Here is a 24,222-nt window from a genome sequence, read left to right as displayed (position 1 = left end):
TGGAGTTACTAAAACTATGTAGAATGAGGACAATATCCAATCAGGAAGACCCTTGCACTACATAGTTGATTGTAAATCTAAAGAAGTTCGTACAAGCAGATTGCATAGTGTGTGGTCTGCTTGAAAAAGAACACCCAATTATCTAATACATTGTTATGTACAATTTTAAGGTCCAGCTTACCTTCCTGACCCAGGGAGGCATGATGTGAGTACTTGGAGAGCGGTGATGAGTGTTGATCACAATGACAGTAATAATAATTGATGTAATGACCAGCACCATAGTGAACAACATATATTTTCCAATCAGGGGAACAGCACTCGAGGTTGATGGGATCAGTTCAACAATGACCAGAAGAAACACAGTCAGGGATAGCAGGACAGAGATACTTAGGGTCATTTTCTCACCTGCAGATCATAAAAAAAGATTGATAATCATAGTTTACATCAGGGGTCTCAAACTCAAATTACCTGAGGGCCACAAGACAAGTTTTCATAAGCCATGGGGGGCCGCATGCAAACTTTCAAACTTCAAAAACAACAGTACTGGTGTCAGCGAACACATTATTAACCCCCAGCACTGGTGTCAGCGAGCGCATTATTACCACCAGCACTGGTGTAAGGCAGGGTTTGACAAATTTGCTTGGAATCTAGGAGCCAGCTAAAAAAGTTAGGAGCCAGAAAACGCACCCCGTCCCGACGGGCTTGAGCGCAGAAGCAAACACATACGCGAGCAGCGCCCGCATATGTAAACGGTGTTCAAACCACACATGTGAGGTATCGCTGCGATTGGTAGAGCGAGAGCAATAATTCTAGCACTAGACCTCCTCTGTAACTTAAAACATGCAACCTGTAGATTTTTTTAAACGTCACCTATGAAGATTTTAAAGGGTAAAAAAGTTTGTCGGCATTCCACAAGCGGACGCAATTTTGAAGCATGACATGTTGGGTATGAATTTACTCGGCGTAACATTATCTTTCATAATATTAAAAAAAATGGGGATAACTTTACTATTGTCTTATTTTTTAATAAAAAAAAAGTGTAATTTTTTTCCCAACAAAAGTGCGCTTGTAAGACCGCTGCGCAAATACGGCGTAACAGAAAGTATTGCAACGATCGCAATTTTATTCTCTAGGGTGTTAGGATAAAAAATATATATAATGTTTGGGGGTTCTAATTAGAGGGAAGAAGATGGCAGTGAAAATAGTGTAAAATGACATTAGAATTGCTGTTTAACTTGTAATACTTAACTTGTAATACCAACGGCCACCACCAGATGGCGCCAGCTCACAAAAAAATATATATATATTTTTTTTACTCTTTGCTCCCCCCACTTCCACCCTTCCTGTGGGCCATTTATAACTGGTCCGCGGGCCGCAAATGGCCCGCGGGCCGGTACTTTGAGACCACTGGTTTACATTGTGAAATGTGTTATCCAAAAAATTATATACGGCTATTAAAAAAATAGGGAAGAGAAGATAAGGGTTAAAGTTTAAGTTAAAGTTTGCCCAAGGTCTTCAGTATGATCTTGTCTTCAAAGCACAAGGGCTTGTTCACAACGCTGCCCAACACAGCCCACTGTTGCGGGTGTGAAGAGCACTGGCGGCCCGTAATGCAGGGCACAGGGGTGCCGCCCCTCTAATCTACATACAGGGCAACGGACACATTGATTCCAATGAGTTTTTTTTAAGCATGTGATTAGAGCCAGAGGCTCTAATAGGCTTCTAAAAAGGGTGGGCTCGGGACGCAGAGTACTGGAGGGAATCGCTGCCCGTGTCATAGATGGGGTAGAGCCCCTATTTCGGACAGTCTTTTCTTCTTAATTTTGGATAGAGTGGGGCCAAGTCAAAATGTGTGCTATGTTTTGATTTCTGCCTGTGACCTTATACTGGAGATTTTTCCTCTTTCCCTACATGTGACACCTGTAGGGGGGAAGGAAAACACCAATTAAGGCTGTGTTCACACTATTTGCGGAGCAGTTCCCAGTAAAGGGTCCGGTGCGTGCCTGATCTCTGTTTCAGGTGCGAATCAGGTCTGAATATCTGGAATATGCAAATATCCAAACTGATAAGAGGCATGGAGGAGCTCAGCTATGAGGAAAGATTAGAGGAACTGAATGTATTCACTCTTGAGAAGAGGAGAATAAGGGGGGATATGATCAACATGTACAAATATATAAGTGGTCCATATAGTGAACTTGTTGTTGAGTTATTTACTTTACGGTCAACACAAAAGACAAGGGGGCACTCTTTACGTCTAGAGGAAAAAAAATCATCTCCAAATACGGAAAGCTTTCTTCACAGTAAGAGCTGTGAAAATGTGGAACAGACTCCCTCCAGAGGTGGTTCTGGCCAGCTCAGTAGATTGCTTTAAGAAAGGTCTGGATTCTTTCCTAAATGTACAGAATATAACTGAGTACTAACATTTATAGGTAAAGTTGATCCAGAGAAAATCTGATTGCCTCTCGGGGGATCAGGAAGGAATTTTTTCCCCCTGCTGTAGCAAATTGGTTCATGCTCTGCTGTTTTTATTTGCCTTCCCCTGGATCAACTGTGGGTACAGAATTGGGTATATGGGATTGTACGGTATTTTTTATTTTATTTATTTATTTTTTTATGGTTAAACTGGATGGACTTGTGTCTTTTTTCAACCTGACTAACTGTGTAACTATGATTTTTTACCTGAATTCAGACCTGAAACGGAGCCAAGGACGCACAGGACCCTTCTGCAGTGCACTCTTTAGCTGTTTACAGCATGAACAGTTAATAATCCAATGTCTAGGGGTCTATGCAGGCTGCAAACACTGTCAGCAGTTGATTTTAAGATTTTTCTTTCTCTCTCATTTCGCAATCAGCATAAACAGGCCCTCTTGGCTGAGTGCATGTTTATAGATTGCTCTGCAGGTTTCTGAGCCTGCGTGTCCATCTGCCCTCTAAAATCTGCAGCCTTATGAGTGACAGTAAAAAAAAGTTTAGGAGGCTCATGTAACTGGAATCTGAAACTCATATGACAAAACAATTTTCATAATAGTCCTACATACCTGAATCAGTGGGAAGGTAGAACACCAAACCAGTCAGAAATGAGAAGAGCAGACAAGGAATGATGACATTGACAATAAAGTAAAGAGACAGCCTCTGCAGAATAAAGTGATAGGTTATGTCCAGGTATGGAACATCTGGGCAGCAAGTATAAAAAACCCAGTGCTTCCAGAGGCGATAATCCTTCATCAACCACTCCCCACTCTCCATGTATTTACTGAGGTCTGGACGGTCATTTTCCTGAAATACATAGAATTCGAAAAATAACTGGTCACACTTATAACACCCCCAGATGCGCATATTATTGTTGGCCTCATATAGGGGTTAATTCATCTACATTAAAAGCAGACTGTTCTGTGGAAACCCATACAAGCAACAATTTCCAAATCATTAGAGTGATGCTTCATAAAAATGGGCTCAGCACAGATATTAAAACAAATGGGCCCACAACATGGATAAAGAACCCAAAAGAAAGAGATATTATGTTGTATACTGTAAGGTTGCATTCACACTACAACGCGGCGTATTTTACAGCGGATTGCCGTGACAAATTGCGGCGTTTTGTCCCGCGATTTGCCGCGACAAAACGCGGTAAAATGCGCCGCGGTAACATACACAGGAGGGGTGATCAACATTGTCGGCTATGGCCGAACGCCGATAGCCGCCTGAAAAAAAGGTCCGGGACTTGTTTTGGGCTTCAGGCGTTTCGGCGTTCGGCGTGGAGATGTGAACCATCTCCATAGCCGACAATGTAAACTCACCCCTCCAGCGTATCAGGGGCTGCTGCGGCGTCGCACTTCAGGCGTATATACGCCTAGGTGTGAATGGGCACTAAGACAAAGTAGAGCTACCAGCAATTATTTTTTCAACATTTCGCCAAAATTTTCATACTTTAAAATAAATATTAAGCACCAACCTAGGATCAGTTTTCTTATTTGAGATATACTGAATTTTTCTAAATACTGTATAATCATAATACCTCAGACTGAACAAACAGGAAACTAGAACCTAAAGTCAAAAGTAGAATAACATCTTATTTAACCACTTCCATACAGGGCATTTTCACCCCTTCCTGCCCAGACCAACATTTAGTTTTCAGCGCTGTTGCACTTTGAATGACAATTACGCGGTCGTGCGACGTAGCTCCCAAACAAAATTGACGCCCTTTTTTTCCCACAAATAGAGCTTTCTTTTGGTGGTATTTGATCACCTGTGCGGTTTTTATTTTTTGCGCTATAAACAAAAGAGCGACAATTTTGGAAAAAAAACACAAAATCTTTTACTTTTTGATTTAACTACTTGCCGACCTGCCGCCGTCATTCTACGCCATCGTGTAATGGAGGGAAAGAGAGGAGGCAGGCTGTGTATACCTGCAGGCCGCAGCCACGGACTGTCCTAGCTGCCAGCTGTTAGGAGGCCGTACCTGGACGGTCTTGGTGGCTGCGGTCGGCACCTGTGGGAAAAAAAATGGATAGCCTAGGGGGCTGAAGCAGATGAGGCCGAAGGACCGTAGGCTGGAGGATGAATACCTGAGAGCTGGATGCTAGACGCTGGGAGCACTGACTGGGGCACCCCTGAGCTGGACCTGCCTGCCTGGGGCTAGGAGCCACACAACCTACTGCTAGGGCGTGCGGCGATTACTACTAGCACCAGATCGAAACTGTCCCTCTGTCTGGAGCTATGACCCGACACGTTCTCCTTCCTTCTGCCTGGATTGGGTGATCATGCGGCCGCTGTGGGCTCTGAGACCTACCTCTACCTCTGACAGCAGGTGAAACCACCTCACTGCACAGTGGACAGCTTTACCCCTGATGCCTGCATACTTAGATGTGCCTGTTTTAATCATCAACCATGTGAGTTGCTAAATGTTGTACCTTCATTAAATGTAACCATATTGCTACACTTGGTGCCTCTCTTCTCTTTTATACTCTGTAGTTCCTGCTGGATTTTGCTTCTAATCCCCATGTGGAGGCTGACATTTGTGGATGGACAATTTATGGTAACAACCTATCACATTGCTATAATCATATATATATGGACTATAAACTGAAAGACCTATGAATAAATGGTTGTGGAACGAATCATCTAAGTTTCCATTATTTCTAAATGTCAAAATTTGCTTTGATATACAAGTGCTTTGGATTACAAGCATGTTTGTTGAAGAAATTATGCTCACAATCCAAGGTTTTACTGTACTTACCTTAATAACAAAATCGTCCAGCTTGTACCACTGACAGGGCTTCTATTTCACCCAGTCTTCCATCTGGGTTTGAGAGCGTTTTGATTTGCGAGCAACTCTTGTTTTTAATTCTGACTCGGTTTGCGAGTGTTGACTCACAAGACGAGCAAAAGTCAAGCTAAATAGGGCTGCAGTACCTCATTTGGCCTGAGGTACGGGGGCGCAGAAGCCGAGCAGAGCTGAAAATAGGCTTTTTCGTTTCCATTGACTTCAATGGGAAAACTCGCTTTGATATACGAGTACTTTGGATTACGAGCATACTCCTGGAACGGATTATGCTCGTAATCCAAGGTTCAACTGTATATATTAATGTACAAAACAACAATGGTTTCCACAAGAGTTAGGTATACATATTTTGCTAATGGTGTAGGTGTAAATAGGCAAAATAAAAAACAGGAGTTTTGCCAAGGGGGGGGGGGGGGTCATAAGGGTAATAAAGAGTAAAGGAGAGATGGTGTAGGGGGTAATAATGTAGGACTATGAAAATGAAGGGAGGGGGAATGATGTTTTTGTTATTATAATGTTACAATATGTAGGTGCTTCATAAAAAAACACTTTAAAGGGGGTTTCCACCTTTTTTTTAAGTTTATTAAAAGTCAGCAGCTACAAAAAGTGTAGCTGCTGGCTTTTAATAAACTGACACTTACCTGCTCCACGGCGTCTTCATTCTTAGTGTGGGCACCTGGCAGTGACAGCTTTCGGCTTCACGGCCGGGCACCCACTGCGCATGCGCGAGCGGCAGTGCGCATGCGCGAGCGGCGCCGTCCGATTGGACAGTCGCTCGCCTACAGGGAGGGGCTGTGAAAAGGCGATTAAGATAATCGCCTTTTCAGCCCCTCGGCGGAAGGAGGAAGTGGGACAGGAAGTCCCCTTCTCCTGAAGCCCCCACTCCCCCCCAAAAAAAATGACATGCCAAATGTGGCATGTAAGGGGGCGAGGAGTGGGTTAAGCGGAGGTCCATTTTTAGGTGGAACTCCTCTTTAATGTCCAACTTCTCTCCCTCTACCACTTAAAAAAAAATCTTATTACTGTATATTATATTATATTTTTTCTTGCAGTATTCTGGCTGGTCAGATGACATCATGGCACTTTCTTTTTTTCTTCCTTAGTGGAGGTGGTGGGTGGTCCACAGTGCCACACGCTAGACAGCGTGGTACCTACTGACAATGATGAATCAGTGCTGTGCTGTTCAGGAGTATTGTGTGCCCAAGCTGGTCACAAAAGGTGGTTTGAATGCCACTGGGCATCATTCAATCTCGAAGACCGGAGGCATCCCAGAGAACTTTCTGGCAGATAATACTTACCGCGGGTGACAGCAACGAAGGTCTTGGGCTGAGCATTTTTTTTAAGTAGAGTTGGGCTTGAAATATATTTCTGTTTAGACAACCATTTTTTTTTTTCGTGGGAACTTCCTCCATGACTGTTAATAGTGAAGTCCCATTATAGCATTTTCAAATTTCAAAATCTATGTAATATTAATAACAAATATATAAATTACCGGGTTTATAACCACCATATTGCCATCGTAGGTCCATGAACCAAGCTTCATGCTGCAGTTTTGTGTGTCGAACGGGAAATATGTGACTATAATCTCACAGTAGCTTTTGAAAATAGCTGGGGGCATCCATGTAATTTTTCCAGTGTAATCCACAAGGACCTTGGTATCCTTGACAATAGCAAAGTCACCATCAGCACTATAAAGAAACAATACTATGGGTTACAAGTGTGTGTGCAAAGGCTGAGTAGATCCATTAAAAGTTCCTTAGTCTCTTACCTTCATTATACAAAGGATATGCAGTTAATGAGAACAAATATTTATGCAGTGTTCACATGTAGTTTTGATACTCTGACCGATATTGAACATTTAGATGTGTGCGGTCTTAACTTTTCATGATCTTATACAATAAACTGTAATTACGCACCCAATTCTATCTACATAGGAGACAGTGCAGTAAGCAGGGCCGTCCAGGGCCGGATTTCCCACAAGGCCAACAAGGCCAGGCCTCGGGGCGGCACTGTGTGCAGGGGAGACAAGTAATTTTTCAACGATGCGGGCCATGCGGCGGTGAAGAGAGATTAAATCTTCTCTCATTGCCTGCACTGCTGTTCCATCTTCCGCCCTTACAGGCTCGTGTGCCTCGGTTTCACGGTTTACCTGTAGCTAGTTTCCCCGCGTGGGAGAGAAGAGGCTTACAGCGTCGTACCTAGCTGCAAGTACTCTGCAATGCTGGGGGGGCTTGATTTTACATGCAGCATGGCAAGTGACATCCCCATCTGGTGGTAGGCAGCGTGACAAGTGACATCCCAATCTGGTGGTAAGCAGCGTGACAAGTGACATCCCAATCTGGTGGCAGGCGACGGTGGCAGGTGACACACTCAGGGCTCCCACTCATTCTGCTTTGTAAGTTGAACTATTTAATTTTATATTACAATGTAATGATAGAAATAATGCATTTCAATCATCCTGACACCATAACAACCATGGTGCCGGAATGATTAAAGCACTAACACCAGTCGCTTACCCCCCGCGTGTCGCCCCCCCCCATGTGATGGTGGGGAGGGGGACATTGAAGGACCTGGCCTTGGGGCGGCAAAGGAAGTAAATCTGGGCCTGGGGCTGTCTTAATAGCATCATGGGCCCCTGGACAAAGTAATGCTCTGGGACCCCTACAATGGAGACGGAGTATCCCTCCGGGCATTCCAAGCCTTTCGGTTCAAACAGTGCTGGACAGCTGGGCTCACCATGACACCATCCACAATGCTACTTCCACAGGTGGGCTCTTAGTGATGCCGACTCAGCAGCTCCCACTCCAGCTCCTTCAAGTCCCGAGCATTCAATCTGCATGAGGTGGGGTCAGAGCATCAGTGGCGCTTCGGCCCCGCACCTCCCTGCTGGCTGTGAAATAATAGGTATCGTTCTGCACAGCATGGGGTACTGCTGCCAGCCTGCCTCCCCTGTGTATCCATCACTCTCAGTACCATCATGGGGCCCCCAATTTTGGGGCAGCGTGGGCTCAAGGACCAGCTACTTTGGGGAAAGTGCAGGGGCCCCCCATACAGCTGGGGCACCTGGGCAGTGCCCAGGTGTGCCCTCTCATTAAGACAGCCCTGGCAGTAAGAATTAGGGTTGTCCCTATACCACTTTTTTAGGACTGAGTACAAGTACCGATACTTTTTTTATGTACTTGCCGATACCGAATACTGATACTTTTTTTTAAATGTGTCCCCAAATGCAGCCATGTCCCCCCACATATGCAGCCATGTCCCCCCACATATGCAGCCATGTCCCCAAACATATGCAGCCATGTCCCCAAACATATTGCAGCCATGTCCCCAAACATATTGCAGCCATGTCCCCAAACATATGCAGCCATGTCCCCAAACATATGCAGCCATGTCCCCAAACATATTGCAGCCATGTCCCCAAACATATTGCAGCCATGTCCCCAAACATATTGCAGCCATGTCCCCAAACATATGCAGCCATGTCCCCAAACATATGCAGCCATGTCCCCAAACATATTGCAGCCATGTCCCCAAACATATTGCAGCCATGTCCCCAAACATATTGCAGCCATGTCCCCAAACATATGCAGCCATGTCCCCCATATACGCAGCCATGTCCCCAAACATAATGCAGCCATGTCCCCCACATATCCAGCCATGTCCCCCCCCACATGCAGCCATGTCCCCAAACATAATGCAGCCATGTCCCCCACATATCCAGCCATGTCCCCCCACATGCAGCCATGTCCCCAAACATAATGCAGCCATGTCCCCCACATATCCAGCCATGTCCCCCCACATGCAGTCATGTCCCCAAACATAATGCAGCCATGTCCCCCCACATGCAGCCATGTCCCCCCACATATCCAGCCATGTCCCCCCACATGCAGCCATGTCCCCTCACATATCCAGCCATGTCCCCCATACCTAAATGATGCCGCCGCCGCGTTAATCACCGCGCGGGGAACATTACAGTCAGCTTTCGTTTGAATAAGCAGTTTTCCCTGCCGCGCTGTGTATAGAGACACTCCCCCTTGCTCGCGATTGGACAGATCCGTCTAATCCCGAGCAAGGGGGAGTGTCTATGCGCGGGGGGAAAACAGCTATTCAAACGAAAGCTGCCTGTAATGTTCCCCACGCGGTGATTAACGCGGCGGCAGCTTTGCGAAATACGACGGCGGCAGTGCGGGGGGGTGGATAGTATTCTATTTAGGCATCGGGGGTATTTGCGGGAGTACAAGTACTCCCGCAAATACGATACTGGTATCGGTATCGGGACAACCCTAGTAAGAATCATTGGTTAGGTACTGCTCTGAGACAGTCCATTACATGACAAGCAACCTGTAATCCTGAATGTGTAGTAAAGGGTTAAAACCAATCCAAAATACTCTTTCTTTTCAAATAAAATAATAACCACAAATGTGCAAAAGTATATTGTCAGTAGCTCACTCACTGGCGTGTTCCCACACCAGACCTAAAATGTTACCTCTATAAGCCAAGTGCTGCTGTAAACATGTATCAATATGAATAAATTATGAAAAAGAAAAGAAAGTAATGTCCCGCGTGCTAGAAATTATATATAACCACTCTCAATTCTACATTACATTTAAAACTTCCCAATCTCCACCTCTTTATATATACAAAAATTCATTAACAGCACCCAATAACAACATGCAAAAATAAATGAATTCAGTGTAAAACTATCTGTCAATTGCATCAGTGTATCTGCGGTCATTAGATCTGTCCAAAAACGACATCCCCTGCATGGAGTTTGCATGTTCTCCCTGCTGATTTTGTATGTTTGCCCACTAACATAAAAATGATCAGTCTATAATTTTAATGTTAGGTTTATTTTAACAGTTGTAAAAAAGGGGAGTTGGAATTACGCAGGTGAAAGAGATAAGTGATCAAAAAAAGCAGCTGGCAATCACACAACAGAACAATTTGTGTAATACAGTAAAGAGAGTAACCTGGTTTGAGAGCGTTTTGCAAGACAAGCAAAATGTTTTAATCAATTTTGCCTTGATATACAAGCGATGTCTTGATATAAGAGTAGTGTCATGTCACAACTGAGTATAAAAAAGTAGAGAGAAGCCTCTAAGTGTAGCAATATGGTTACAATATGCAAAAAAACAATTTTTTTCCTCAGTTTAGGCCGATACGTATTCTTCTACATATTTTTCGTAAAAAAAAATCGTAATAAGCATTTATTGATTGGTTTGCACAAAAGTTATAGCGTTTACAAAATAGGGGTTATTTTTATGGCATTTTTATTAATATTTTTTTTACCCCCTATTTTGTAAACTTTTTTTACGAAAAATATGTAGAAGAATACGTATCGGCCTAAACTGAGGAAAAAAATAATTTTTTTGATATTTTTGGGGGATATTTATTATGGTAAAAAGTAAAAAATATTCATTTTTTTCAAAATTGTCGCTCTATTTTTGATTATAGCGCAAAAATTAAAAACCGCAGAGGTGATCAAATACTACCAAAAGAAAGCTCTATTTGTGGGGGGAAAAAATACGCCAATTTTGTTTGGGAGCCACGTTGCACGACCGCGCAATTGTCAGTTAAAGCGACGTAGTGCCAAATCGCAAAAAGTACTCTGGTCTTTGACCAGCAATGGTCCGGGGCTTAAGTGGTTAAGTTAACGATTTAAGGTATTATTGCTGTCTCACTGAGAATTATGGGGACATTTGTCTATCCAGTCGCATGAGAAAGCAATGCTAAACAGAAGCAGTGAGGTACACATATTTCAGCATTATAGATTGAGTCATAAATTCCTCTTATAGCTGCTGACTGCCTGACCCTGACCATTATCTAATCATGGCCCGGATTCAGATAGCAGTTACGACGGCGTATCTCCGGATACGCCGTCGTAACTCTGAGTTGCGGGGTCGTATCTATGCGACTGATTCATAGAATCAGTTACGCATAGATTTCCCTAAGATCCGACCGGCGTAAGTGTCTTACACTGCCGTATCTTAGGCTGCATATTTACGCTTGTTTGCTAGGTGGCGCTTCCCTAGATTTCCGCGAGGAATATGCAAATTAGGTAGATACGCCGATTCAGAAACGTACGTCCGCCCGGGGAATTTTTTTACGTTGTTTACGTTAGGCTTTTTCCGACGTAAAGTTACCCCTGCTATATGAGGCGTATCCTATGTTAAGTATGGATGTCGTTCCCGCGTTGAATTTTGAAAATTTTAAGTCGTTTGCGTAAGTCGTTCGCGAATAGGGCTGTACGTAAGTTACATTCACATCTAAAGCAATGATGATTTGCAGGGGAGGGCTGGCAGGGGGGGGCAGGGTGGAAATCTCCCCCCAGGCTGGTGACACTATGCACAGCCACCGGCCGCCACTACCAAATGCTGTTTTTGGAGAGCAGGAATATGCCTGCTGGAGCTCTGTTAACACAGGTCACGGCCGCTGCTCACCTCCCACTGTGCAGCCGTGCCTGCAGCAGCTCTGAGGTAGATGGCTGCAGAGCTGAGCTATGTCTCGTCTCACACATAGCTCGGCCTCAGCGCACACCAGCGCTGACATCCCCTTCTCTCTCTGCACAGACACGAGAAGAGATAGAGCTCATCTGCTCCTCCTCCTTCTGAGTCTGCCCTGCCCACACTCCCCGGGCATGTGTGGGCACTGGACAGGAAGTTTGAACCCAAAAAAGCATCAGACAGCCTGCCTGCACCTCAGCCTCCATCCTGGTAAGCTCATCCTCTCTAGTCTCTCCTGCCTCCCAGTGTATAAAAAGGGGTGCCCTGTGGACTTTGTTAAAGGGGAGGGGGGAGCTGGCTTTGGTGAGCAGAGACCCTCTTTACACAATAGTCCACAGCATGCACCCTTAAATCAAGTTTCGCAGAACACCCCTTACATCAGATCTGATGTATATGGGGGTCTGTGCAGACTCTGATGTAAGGGGGGTCTCTGTGCGGACTCTGATGTAAGGGGGGACTCTGATGTAAGGGGGACTCTGATGTAAGGGAGACTCTGATGTAAGGGGGGGCCACTGTGCAGACTCTGATGTAAGGGGGGCCTCTGTGCGGACTCTGATGTAAGGGGGGGCCTCTGTGTGGACTCTGATGTAAGGGGGGACTCTGATGTAAGGGGGGACTCTGATGTAAGGGGGGACTCTGTGCGGACTCTGGTGTAAGGGGGGCCTCTGTGCGGACTCTGATGTAAGGGGGGCCTCTGATGTAAGGGGGGCCTCTGTGCGGACTCTGATGTAAGGGGGGCCTCTGATGTAAGGGGGGCCTCTGATGTAAGGGGGGCCTCTGTGCGGACTCTGATGTAAGGGGGGCCTCTGATGTAAGGGGGGCCTCTGATGTAAGGGGGGCCTCTGTGCGGACTCTGATGTAAGGGGGGCCTCTGTGCAGACTCTGATGTAAGGGGGGCCTCTGTGCGGACTCTTGCGATCTTAAAAAATCTTAGACTGTTTTCCTCGATCCATCACTTTTCCACGCTCTATGGGCCACTTGACTGGACTTGCCCCCCGGACCTAAGGCTGCCAGCCCTCCCCTGACGATTTGCGGTGTAATTTCGAGCATGCGCACTGGGATTCTTTCACGAACGGCGCATGCGCCGTTCGTAAAAAACGTAAAATACGTGGGGTCACAATTATTTATATAAAACACGCCCACATCATCCACATTTGAATTCCGCAGGCTTACGCCGGACCACATACGTTACGCCGCCTTAACTTAGGGCGCAAGTTCTTTATGAATACGGAACTTGCGCCCTAATTTACGGCGGCGTAACGCCCGCCGATAGATACACTATTGTATCTGAATCCGGGCCATAGTGTCTAAATAGAGTTAAAATCTGCTCATCTTCAGCAATTAATCTTTTTTCAGAATTCTGCAAACTGTCGTGCGTCAGACAGGAGTTGGCCTTGCAGCCCATCACTACTTCCTTTCAGACAAGAAGAGAATAGAAGTAAATAAAAATATAAATCCAGGCTTCACTATTATAAAAGCTCAAGGGTGGGATTTATATGTAATGATAATACCACATATTTTCCAATTTGTAATTGGACCAGGTTATATAGGGTAGTTATGACTCTGTATTACCTGGGTTTGCATGATGAGTGAAGCGTTTGAATTACTTTACTAACCAATGAATTTCATGTAGTGGTCACTGAATAATATAATGGAGCTTACTTATTTCACATACTTGTTGTACAGAACTAAATCTGGACGCCAAATATCACTTGAAGGTACCCGAATCTTCTGTACTCCTCCGTAATCTGCTGGATTCCATCTTAGGTTGACATCCACCCATTGCTAAGCAATTAAAGAAGAAAATGAAATACAATTGTAACAACAATAAACTAGCCGCATTCACTTTACTATTTGGGTTAAAAACCAAGCTAAGCATCAAAGGTTTATGAGTTTATCAGTTATTGCTGCAACTACGAGTTCCCAATATAATTGCAGGATTTCCCTCAGATGAAAAGGCTGTGGTGATTACTAAGGCAGTGAAACTGATCAAATCACCTGTGCAAAATAATGGAAATCCTGAAAACCTGACCTGTTGGGGGGGCCTGAGGACTGGAATTGAGAAACACTGCATTAAATTGACACTAAACAATATCATTATTCTCCAAAAATAATCCATACATGTCCACTGCTTAAAGTGGATGTAAACCCACTCTCATGCTTTCTAAACTACTGCCATAGGGCCATATTCTTGTAGATTTGAGGCGGGCGTAGCGTAAGCCATTTACACTACGCCGCCCCAACTTACAGGAGCAAGTGCTGTATTCCCCAAACACTTGCTCCGTAGTTTGGGGCGGCGTAGTGTAATTGGCCCGGCGTATCCCCGCGTAATTCCAAGGGGGCGGCTTGTATTTAAATTAAACGCGCCCCCGTGCCGTTCGAACTGCGCATGCGCCGGGCTTAAAATAGCCCAGTGCGCATGCTCCAGTTCTCGACGGAAAACGTCAATGACGCCGACGTGTGCGTCATTGACGTAAAGTCGTATTCAAGAACGACTTAGTAAAACGACGTACCCGACGGGAAAAGACGACGCGGACCCGTCGCCATACTTAACATGGCATACGTGGGACTGGCGTAAGGTTACCCCTCATATAGCAGGGGTAACCTTACGCTTACGCAAACGACATAAGTGACGGTTACGCGACGCAATTTCGTTCGGGAATCGGCGTATCAGGCTCATTTGCATAAACAAATGAGACCTGAACGTAAACGCCATCTAGCGGCCGGCGGCGAATTACATTTAGGATCCGACAGTGTAAGTGACTTACACTAGTCGGATCCTAGCCTAAATCCGGCGTATCTTGTTTTGTGAATACAAAACAATGATACGCCGGCGGGAATTTCGAATTACGCCTGTGTATCCGTAGATACACCGGCGTAACTTGTTTGAGAATATGGCCCATAGTGGTTATCTATAAGGATATACAAACCTCCTGCATGTATCCTTACCTGTCAAATGTCTCCCCTCTGTTATCAGACCAGAAAAACTGCAGATTCTGTGGGCGGGTCTGTTGGTGGGTGGAGTCGTCATGTCAGTAGACTCTCCGCCCACCTCTACACCCTCCTTGGACAGGCATTGATATTTCTTACACTGAACTTCTGCTGGTCTTGTGGATTATGCCCCAACATCCAGTCAAAACCCAGAAAAGTCCCCACATGACTTCAGCATGCCCAATCATGCTGAGGTGTGGAGCTGCCAATCCTGGGAGAGCTGGAGAAGAAAGGAGGAGGGGATCTGAAGTACAGAGAATGTCTCTCTCACACTCGTGCATGAGATATGTAAATCACCTGTCACTCACAGCAAGGGGGGAAAACAGACATCTATTTCTCTGTCTGACTGTTTTTATCTCACTGAAAAAAGATAAGAGGACTGCTCAGAGCTGGATTAACTCTTCGTGGCAAGACTGGGCACAGATGACATGAAATCCTATACTGTACAATGTGCAAGCCTTAAATAAAAATAAAAAATTGGGTTTACATCCACTTTAATGACTCTGTGATCTAGTGTTTTCTGTGTTTTTGTCTGCCTCCTTGTAACATCCTTTGAGAGCTCCCAAACATCTCCTTTTCCCCTTCACTACTGTTTGTTTGAACTGGTCAGTGCATGTTAGTTGTGGTCAAGTGCACTGCTCTATGCACACTAGACATCCCTTGGTCCTTAGTCTATTTTGTGGAAGTGAGCAAGAGAGGGTGGCTACATTCAGTGATCTGTACCAATTATTGACTCTGTCCATTCATAACTGAAGCATAGTAACTGTGTGTACTATGCTTCAGTTTGTAAATGAACAGGAAGCATCTGTACAGAGCTTTTCCTGTCCATTCATTCTGTGTAGCTGAAGCTGCACATATGAAGATTGGGGGCTGTGTCCTAAATCAGCTTTCTCTGTCTCAAAGGTGAAACATCAGTGGTCTGTCTAGACCCCTGATATTTCACCAAAGCCCCCTAACGTGGCTCTTAAAAATATTGTAAGAAAAAAAAAAAGTATAAAAAAAAAATGAAATAAAATACAATAAAATCATAAAAATGTAAATAATAAGAAAAAAAACTACCAACACCAGTGGCAGAACTACCAGGGTTTGAAAGGTTCCACCACTGGGCTTGGACAGAGGGGGCACTGGCCATGGTTTCCTGCACCAAGGCCCTGATGGTTCTAGTTACGCATCTATGATTGCTACTATGAAGTCAGGAATAAATTGTTTTCATCCTCTCAAAGCAAAACTGGACTATGCTTGTAGAATTGTTTTCCTCTGGATCAAACACATAAAACTCACACTGACAAGCACCAAGCACACAAATGTTGAACTTGTTGAACCCAGATCTTTTTTTAACTTTTTCTACTATGTAATATACCAAAAATCAGACATGACTCTTTTTTGTAACATAATTTTGTAACGGCCCACTAGAACAGCTTCAACTCTTCTGTGAAGACTGTTTACAAGGTTTAGAAATGTGTCTATGGGAATGTTTTACCATTCTTCCAGAAGCGCATTTGTGAGGTAAGGCGTTGGACGAGAAGACCTGGCTCGCAGTCTCCACTCTAATTCATCCCAAAGGTGTTCTATTGGGTTGAGATCAGCACTCTGTGCGGGTCAGGCAAGAACCTCCATGTTTTTATGGACCTTGATATGTGCACTGGTACACAGTTATGTTGGAATAGGAAGGGCCATCCCCAAACTGTTCCCACAAAGTTGGGATCATAAAACTGTTGAAAATGGCTTAGTATGCTGATGCTTTAAGAATTCCCTTCACTGGAACTAAGGGGCCAAGCCCAACCCCTGAAAAGCAACCCCACACCATAATCACCCCCCCCCCCACACACATTATTTGGAGGGGTGGCCCAATACTTTTGGCAATATAGTGTGGATAAGCAAGTTTGTGGTGGAGGGACTTGACTGGCCTGATCTAAAAAAAATGTGCTTCTGGAAGAATAGTCAAACATTCCCATAGACACACTCCTAAACCTTGTGGACAGCCTTTTTAGAAGAGTTGAAGATGTTATAACTGCAAAGAGTGGGCCAACTCAATATTGAACCCTACAGACTACGACTGGTATGCCATTAAAGTTCATGTGCGTGTAAAGGCAGGCGTCCCAATACATTTGGCAATAAAGTGTATGTCCAGAAAGAAGATTCCAGACAGGACCGCCATCAGGAATTTTGGGGCCCCTTACACATCTTCAGGCATGGGTCCCCAGAAGCAGAGAACCAAACTGGGGGGTGCTTCCGCCACAAATTGATAAGCAGGGGGAGTGTCACAAGTTGAGAAGTGGGGGGGCCTGCGAATTGAGAATGGGGGGGCCGTTGCAACTCGAGAACCTCGGGGTGCTGCCGCCACAAATTAAGGTCGGGGGGGGGCTTTGGGTGCTGATGAAAAAAAAAAGAAAAAAAAAAAAGGGGGGATGCCATCCGGGGCCCTGGGGACCACCGGGCCCCTTAGAGGTCGGGGGGCTTTGGGTGCTGACGAAAAAAAAAAGGGGGATGCCATCCGGGCCCCTTACAGGTGTACTGCCTGTACCCCCTGATGGCGGCCCTGCATAGCTGAATTGTATTTCTTTCCAAATGTAATTATCGAGCTGTGTGCTGTGTTTCCGGTTCTACTTTATTTTATCATTCATTCTGACACAAAACTGAAAACTACTTAGTCAATGTACCTGTTTCAGGCGAATATTTGTTGATACAATTTGATTCACTTCATCCTTTAAAATAAATCAGATAACTTTGTTAGGTTGTTTCCAATAAGCAGAATACGTTTGGGTTTTAAAAATTGGTTCCATTTCCATACCACATTAATAAGCTGAATGAACTGCAGGCCAACTGTCACCACAACTTTGTCGCTGAAGTTTTCGACTGGACGTACAACTTTGTTGTAGTTCTCAAAGAGGTTATCAATCAAGCTGGCTTCATGTTCATAGGAATGTTTATAAGAATGGACCAATCCAGCTGCAGAGAATTAAAGAAGACTTAAGGAATACAATCATTTTATCACTTCTATTATTAAAGCGGTAGTAAACCTTAAAAAAAACCTGCAAGACAATAGCATAATGCATACTAGCCCATTATGAAATACGTACCTTAGAACGAAGCCCCTGCAGCGGCGCGCAGTCACTGCTTAGGGGGCAGACATGTTCTCCTAGCGTTTTTAACGGGTTCGCAGGCTCTGGCGCTGTGAGTGGTTGGAGCCGCGATGAAGTTCCGGCAATAAGCTCTGAAGTTCCGGCACAATACGCTGGACCTTGAGAGTGTATAAGCGGCTGCATGCAGAATAAATATCTCCTAAACCATGTAGGTTTAGGGGATATTAGCTTTACCTACAGGCAGAGCTTTTTTTCTAAGAAAATAGGTGCAGGAACTCAACCACGACCAGATTTCAAAAACAGTACAAGGGTCTTAAAGGGGCATTAAATACCAGGATTGAATTACATACAGATTGCAGAGTTCAGGGGCTTACACACAGAGTGCTGAGCTGTCACTTGTAAACACAGAAACCAGACTTCTGTGTTTACAAGTGATTGTGGTGAGCAGGCACCAAAGCCCTGCGCTACAGGTAAGCCTTATTATAGGCTTACCTGTAGGTAAAAATCACCAAGCGGGGTATACAAAAGCTTAAATAAGAGGTTTTTATTTACATACATTTAATATCTCTATGTATTTCTAGATCTAGTTACATATCATTTACACGTCTGTTTTGCGCTTTGATAAAAGAAAATGCATGTCTAGTAGAAATCCCATTCTTTCCTATGCGGCTGGTTCACATCTCTGTGCTGCAGTTTAGTGCTAACCTCTTGCTGCCCACGTAACACATATGCGCAGCAGCAAAAAAGGGGGGGAGTTTTACCACCCACATGGCGCACATATATGTCTATAGGCGGCGTAGGTTTCTGTACTGAGAGTGCGCTCACCTTCCTGCCCCCCCCACAGGCATAATAGCCCAGTTGAAGGTAACTGGGGGCAGGGGTTAAAGACAAAGTTAAACTTTATGGGTCCTTTCACACCTACACATGTGTTAACATGCAGGCTGCATGCCTGCGGTGTAAGCGCTCATTCACATAGGCAGCCAGTGGGCAGCAAAAGCAGAAGGTTAAGCCACGGTTTTATGGCCCCCCCTAGGGCATGCAGCCACTGAGCACTGTACACATGCCATGGCAAAAATTGAACAGCATGTTGCTTTCGGCAGGTGGTTTTGCCACTAAATGTGACCCGTTAAAGTTAAATAGATTATTTTGGTTCAGTGGTGACAAACAGTGCACCCACAGCCAATCCCCCCCCCCCCCCAGGTCTGGTCGGTCGGGTCCGGAGCACTTACCCCATCTATGGCGGGCAGCGTTTCACCCGGGTGGCGGGCATCACGGCTGCAATCATTTTAACTGTGGGCAGCTGAAGCTGCAGCATGTTTACTTCCTGGATTTACACAGACACACACCTCTAGCTCTGCATTTCTCATTGGCCCTCTTATGGCTCACACCCCCCCCCCCATCCTGGTAAACTCTCACGAAAGTGAGATTGTGAGCTGTGCATGATGTCATAAGCCTAGGCTTTTTACAAGACAAGAAAGCAGGAAGTGGGCTGTATAAGATATTTACCTGCAGAAATAAAATGTTTTACTATCCAAAATTACAAGGGCAGAAGATTTAATAGATAGAAAGATAAAAAAAATGACCGAAGTGTGCCCAACAAGTGGAATGTGTGTGCTTTTATGTACTAATCTGGTTGTTTTTTCTCTCTAATTTTCAAGAAATAGGCAAATTGCTGTTCACTGTAAACACAGAACTCTGTGTGTGATTGAATACAGATGATCAGCAGGTTTCAGCTGAAATCATTGGCTGAAATCTGCTGCCAGACTCATCCTGTGTCCAATCACATCATAGGTCAGCAGGAGGCGCGTTCATGCACACACCAAACCCAGAAGCAAGACGTCAACATACATGTTTTTGATGCAGTTAATTGCATTTAGGGAGTGTAAAAAAATATTAAAATAAAAATGCACCCCAGATGCCCTTCAAGTGATTTTTTTCCACCTCACTGATTGTTGATTAACGCTTGGCAAACGCACTAAATGCTACAGGCACATTTACAGTGTGTTACCAAAGACTTAAATGGAAGGCGTTTTTACGTGAACAGCTCTGTCCACTGTCCATATTATCCATCGCAGGCTACTTTACTAGCAAAAATGCACCTCAAACGCTTGTTTCTAATGCCAGTGTGAACAAGGCTTTAGTATCTAAACCCCAAATGTTTCTTTATAGTTTTGGCTAGAGCAGGAAATTATTAAAGCATTTTTCTCGTCATGGAAAACGGTCGTGTGTACGTGGCATAAGAATCATGGGATTCTCGTGACTGGGATCACATGTGCATGCAAACAGCAGCAGCCACTAAACCAATACAAAGCAATGACAGGCTGAGAGGCGCCACCACCCAGTGATTATCTGTGTTTAGGGATGGATGAGCGACCCGGGATGCAGACAGAGGAGTCCAGGGTCACTCATCTGTCATCTGTCACTCTAAGGCCTCGTACACACGGACGGACTGTCCGCTGAAAACGGTCCGCCGGACCGTTTTCAGCGGACATGTCCGCCCGGAGATTTCTGTCTGACAGAAATCCACGCGTACACGATACGCAGTGACGTGGCCGCGCCGTCGCCGCGACGATGACGCGGCGACGTGCGCGGCCCTGGAAGTTCAATGCTTCCACGCATGCATCGAATGACTTCGACGCATGCGAGGGATGGCGGCCGATCGGACATGTACGGTGAGTCTGTACAGACGACCGAACATGTCCGACGGACAGGCTTCCAGCGGACATGTTTCTTAGCATGCTAAGAAACATTTGTCCGCTGGAAAACGGTCGGCTGGACAAATGTCCGCTGGAAACCTGTCCGGTCGGCCGTACACACGACCGAACACACGACCGAACATGTCTGCTGAAACTGGTCCGCGGACCAGTTTCAGCAGACATGTTCGGTCGTGTGTACGGGGCCTAAGGCCCCATGTACACGGGACGCTGTTAAACTCACGTTGAGAGGCAATTGGACACCTTTTTCAACAGCCCCTGAACACATTCAATGTTATCTAGCCTATCAGAATTGTTTAGCGTCTGCCACTGTTTGCATGCACCTGTGATCCCAGTCACAAAAATCCCATGATTCTTTGTGCTAGAAACTGCTGTATGCACATAATCACTTGTGTGAAGGAGGCCTGAATCTCCTCAGCAGGAAAGCAAAGAGCAAATAAAAATCTTAGGCTGGGTTCACACTACGGTTTTCCCGTCCGTCAGCCGCATACGATTTCAGTATTGAAAACGTACGGGCCCGGACGGGAAAACGTAGAGATAGACAATGCATTGCAAATCGTATGCACTCGGATGCATCCGGGTGCGTACGATTTGCTGGCAAAACGTTTTTTAAACGTACGCAAAACCGTGTTCAACCACGGTTTTGCGGTCGTTTTTAAAACAGTATGGCAAACGCATACGTTTTCCTTTAACATTAATGTTAATGGAAAACGCACATATGTGCGGTGCCATAAGTTCCCGTCTGTTTCAGCCGCATACGTTTTTTCATATAAATCGTATGCGGCTGACGGACGGGAAAACCGTAGTAAGAACCCAGCCTTACTGGGGTTTTGACACTGTCCTCTAATTTGCAGAGCATATTAGAAATGACAGAAAATCTCTCGATTTAGAATTTGTATATCCAAACCCCTTTCCTTTTCCTCCAGCTTTGTAACATATCGGATCTAAAATACAGGATTCATAGTTCAGCTTTACAACTGTGTGATCGCCACCTGGTGAGCATATATGGCATTACAAAAGCTGTACTAACCAAGGTCATTGCAGGGTCATTGCTGGAATTTTAATCATTGCATTCATTTTTTTTTCTCTAGATTTTACCATCTTCTGAGCGTTGCTGATTTTTATTAAAGTCCAACTGAAGTCTTACTTTTTTTTTGTAGATGGTTATTTAATCACTCCTAAAACTATTGCTATTTTGAAAATAAAGGGCCAGATTCACGAATATCTACGGCGGCGTTACGTATCCCCTTTACGTTACGCCGCCGCAAGTTTTCAGCCGAAGTGCTTGATTCACAAAGCACTTGCCTGTAAACTTGCGGTGGCGTAGCGTAAAGCCGTCCGGCGCAAGCCCGCCTAATTCAAATGGGGCGTGTACCATTTAAATTAGGCGCGTTCCCGCGCCAAACGTTCTGCGCATGCTCCGTTAGGAAATTTCCCGCCGTGCTTTGCGCGAAATTACGGCGCCCCGACGTCTGTTTTTTGAACGGCGACGTGCGTAACGTAATTTCGTATTCCCGGACGTCTTGCGCAAAAAATAATAATTTTAATTAGACGCGGGAACGACGGCCATACTTTAACATGGATGGTGTAATTTTACACCATCTAAATAGCACTCTTAACTTTACGACGGGAAAACCCGACTTGCGACGACGTAAGAGATTGCGACGAACGTGCGTATCTTCGTGGATCGCCGTAATCAGCTAATTTGCATACCCGACGCTGGAAAACGACACCCAGCGGCCGCCGGAAAATTACACCTAAGATCCGAAGGCATACGAAGCCGTACGCCTGTCGTATCTTAGCCAAAAGCCGTCGTATCTTTGTTTGTGAATGACAAATAAAGATACGACGCGGCAAATTTGAAAGTACGCCGGAGTATCAGCAGATACTCCGGCGTACTTTTTCTGTGAATCTGGCCCAAAGCTACTATTCCTGGTGTGTTAGCATTGTCACTGAAACCTTGGACCGAGCAATATGGAAGGAGTAGTGGGCTGCCACTATTCTGACTGATTCACTTGAGTAACTGAGCACTGTAAACAACAGGAGGTAGGGAGAAACTGTCCTAAATATAGAATTTACATAGTCTTAAGTTTAATTATTTGTTTATTTCAGGTACTTATATAGCACCGTCAATTTACGCAGTGCTTTACATATACATTGTACATTCATATCAGAACTTACCCTCAAGGAGCTTACACTCTAATGCCCTGTACACACGATTGGTTCATCCGATGAAAACGGACTGATGGATTTTTTCATCAGATATCTGATGAAGCTGACTTTCATCAGTCGTGCCTACACACCATCAGTTAAAAAAGAGAACCTAGACTTAAGGATCTACATATCTACATACGTGTTTTGTTTTTTGTTTGTTTGTTTTTTGCCTGTGTACAAGAGCTTTGCTATTTAGCTTTGCATATTACAATAACATATTTGGCTTTTACCACACATGATAAGTGTTTGAGTTTAGATTCACTTTAAGTCTAAAATCTTAACTCACTGGCATGTGCACTTTTACACTTTTAAATATAGACTGTAACTGAATCCCACATTAACAAAGAAATTAACTTCAAAGAGGAATTAAAATTACAGACAACATGTTTCCCACCCCATCCCCTCCCCACCATACATTATCTAATGGACTGATTGGTGGCCAACCCAGCTTCCTGCTGTTTGCGTCAGTTTGCGCCCCCACCTCCCAGCCAATTATTTAGTTAGTGTTTGGGGAGGAAAATGGGGACCTTTGCAAAAATGCTATTTATATTTCCAGTTCCACATCTAGCTTTTCTATAATACCAGCAGAAAAAAATATATTTAATACTGGCAAAGTAACAAAAAATAACAATACAATGTATACTGTAGTACATTTATCATAGGACCCTTAAATGCATGAGTAGCTTAACCACTTGGTAATTATAGGCCAAATTTTCATGCCAAAATAATGCCACAAGAAAGAAAATATACACATCCATTAAAAAAAAAAAAAAAAAGGTAATCTAAAGACCTGCAATCAAATAATTAATATCTTTTTGCCAGTTGCTACAGATGATATGATTGTTCTATCTGGATATCAAATACAAAACAAGCTAGATATTAGTAATAGTAAAACAATCAACATAAAAAACACATAAACAGGCTTTAAAAGAGAATTAAAACGGAGTTTAAAGAGTAGGTGTACCTGAAATGGAGAGAACAATAAGGCACGTTGTAGTAAAATCCATTTCCTTCCTTCTGTACCTACTTTCTTACTGTTTGGATTGATGGTGGGAATGATGAAATTTTAGACGGTTGAACCTTGTCTGCTGTGAGGCTCTCTTCAGCTTCCGGTTGCACGGATTGGAATGGAACCACTGGGCTATTATTGCTCTCCACCTGTTCACAGGACAGCTGAGCTTCTGGCAGCTTTAGAAAAGATCCAGCAGACAGTTCTCTGACAGCTTACTTGTCCGTAAAGCTTTTGCCTCTCTGTTAGGAAATGACATTAACAAACATACCTTAAAGGGGTTGTAAAGGTAAAAAAAAATCCCTAAATAGCTTCCTTTACCTTAGTGCAGTCCTCCTTCACTTACCTCATCCTTCCATTTTGCTTTTTAAAAATGTCCTTATTTCTTCTGAGAAATCCTCACTTCCTGTTCTTCTGTCTGTAACTA

At 44.5% G+C, this 24,222-nt stretch overlaps 1 protein-coding gene across 1 annotated transcript in view; it reads right to left on the bottom strand.

The window, feature by feature from the left end:
* The window catches only part of LOC120943993 (acetylcholine receptor subunit alpha-1-B-like), a 42,484-nt gene extending 18,516 nt beyond the window's left edge, over window positions 1–23,968 (bottom strand). Inside the window, exons 1-7 of the mRNA XM_040357715.1 lie at window positions 23,751–23,968; window positions 17,567–17,724; window positions 17,436–17,480; window positions 13,460–13,569; window positions 6,774–6,969; window positions 3,039–3,276; window positions 182–405 (exon numbers count right to left, since the gene is read on the bottom strand). Coding sequence (XP_040213649.1) covers window positions 182–405; window positions 3,039–3,276; window positions 6,774–6,969; window positions 13,460–13,569; window positions 17,436–17,480; window positions 17,567–17,724; window positions 23,751–23,793 — 1,014 coding nt within the window. The 5' untranslated portion in view covers window positions 23,794–23,968. The remainder of the gene's footprint in view (window positions 1–181; window positions 406–3,038; window positions 3,277–6,773; window positions 6,970–13,459; window positions 13,570–17,435; window positions 17,481–17,566; window positions 17,725–23,750) is intronic.
* Window positions 23,969–24,222: the final 254 nt, after the last annotated feature.

The sequence above is a fragment of the Rana temporaria genome, chromosome 6, assembly GCF_905171775.1.
Source record: "Rana temporaria chromosome 6, aRanTem1.1, whole genome shotgun sequence".
Classification (NCBI taxonomy): domain Eukaryota; kingdom Metazoa; phylum Chordata; class Amphibia; order Anura; family Ranidae; genus Rana; species Rana temporaria.
This window is presented reverse-complemented; position numbering and strand designations above follow the sequence as displayed.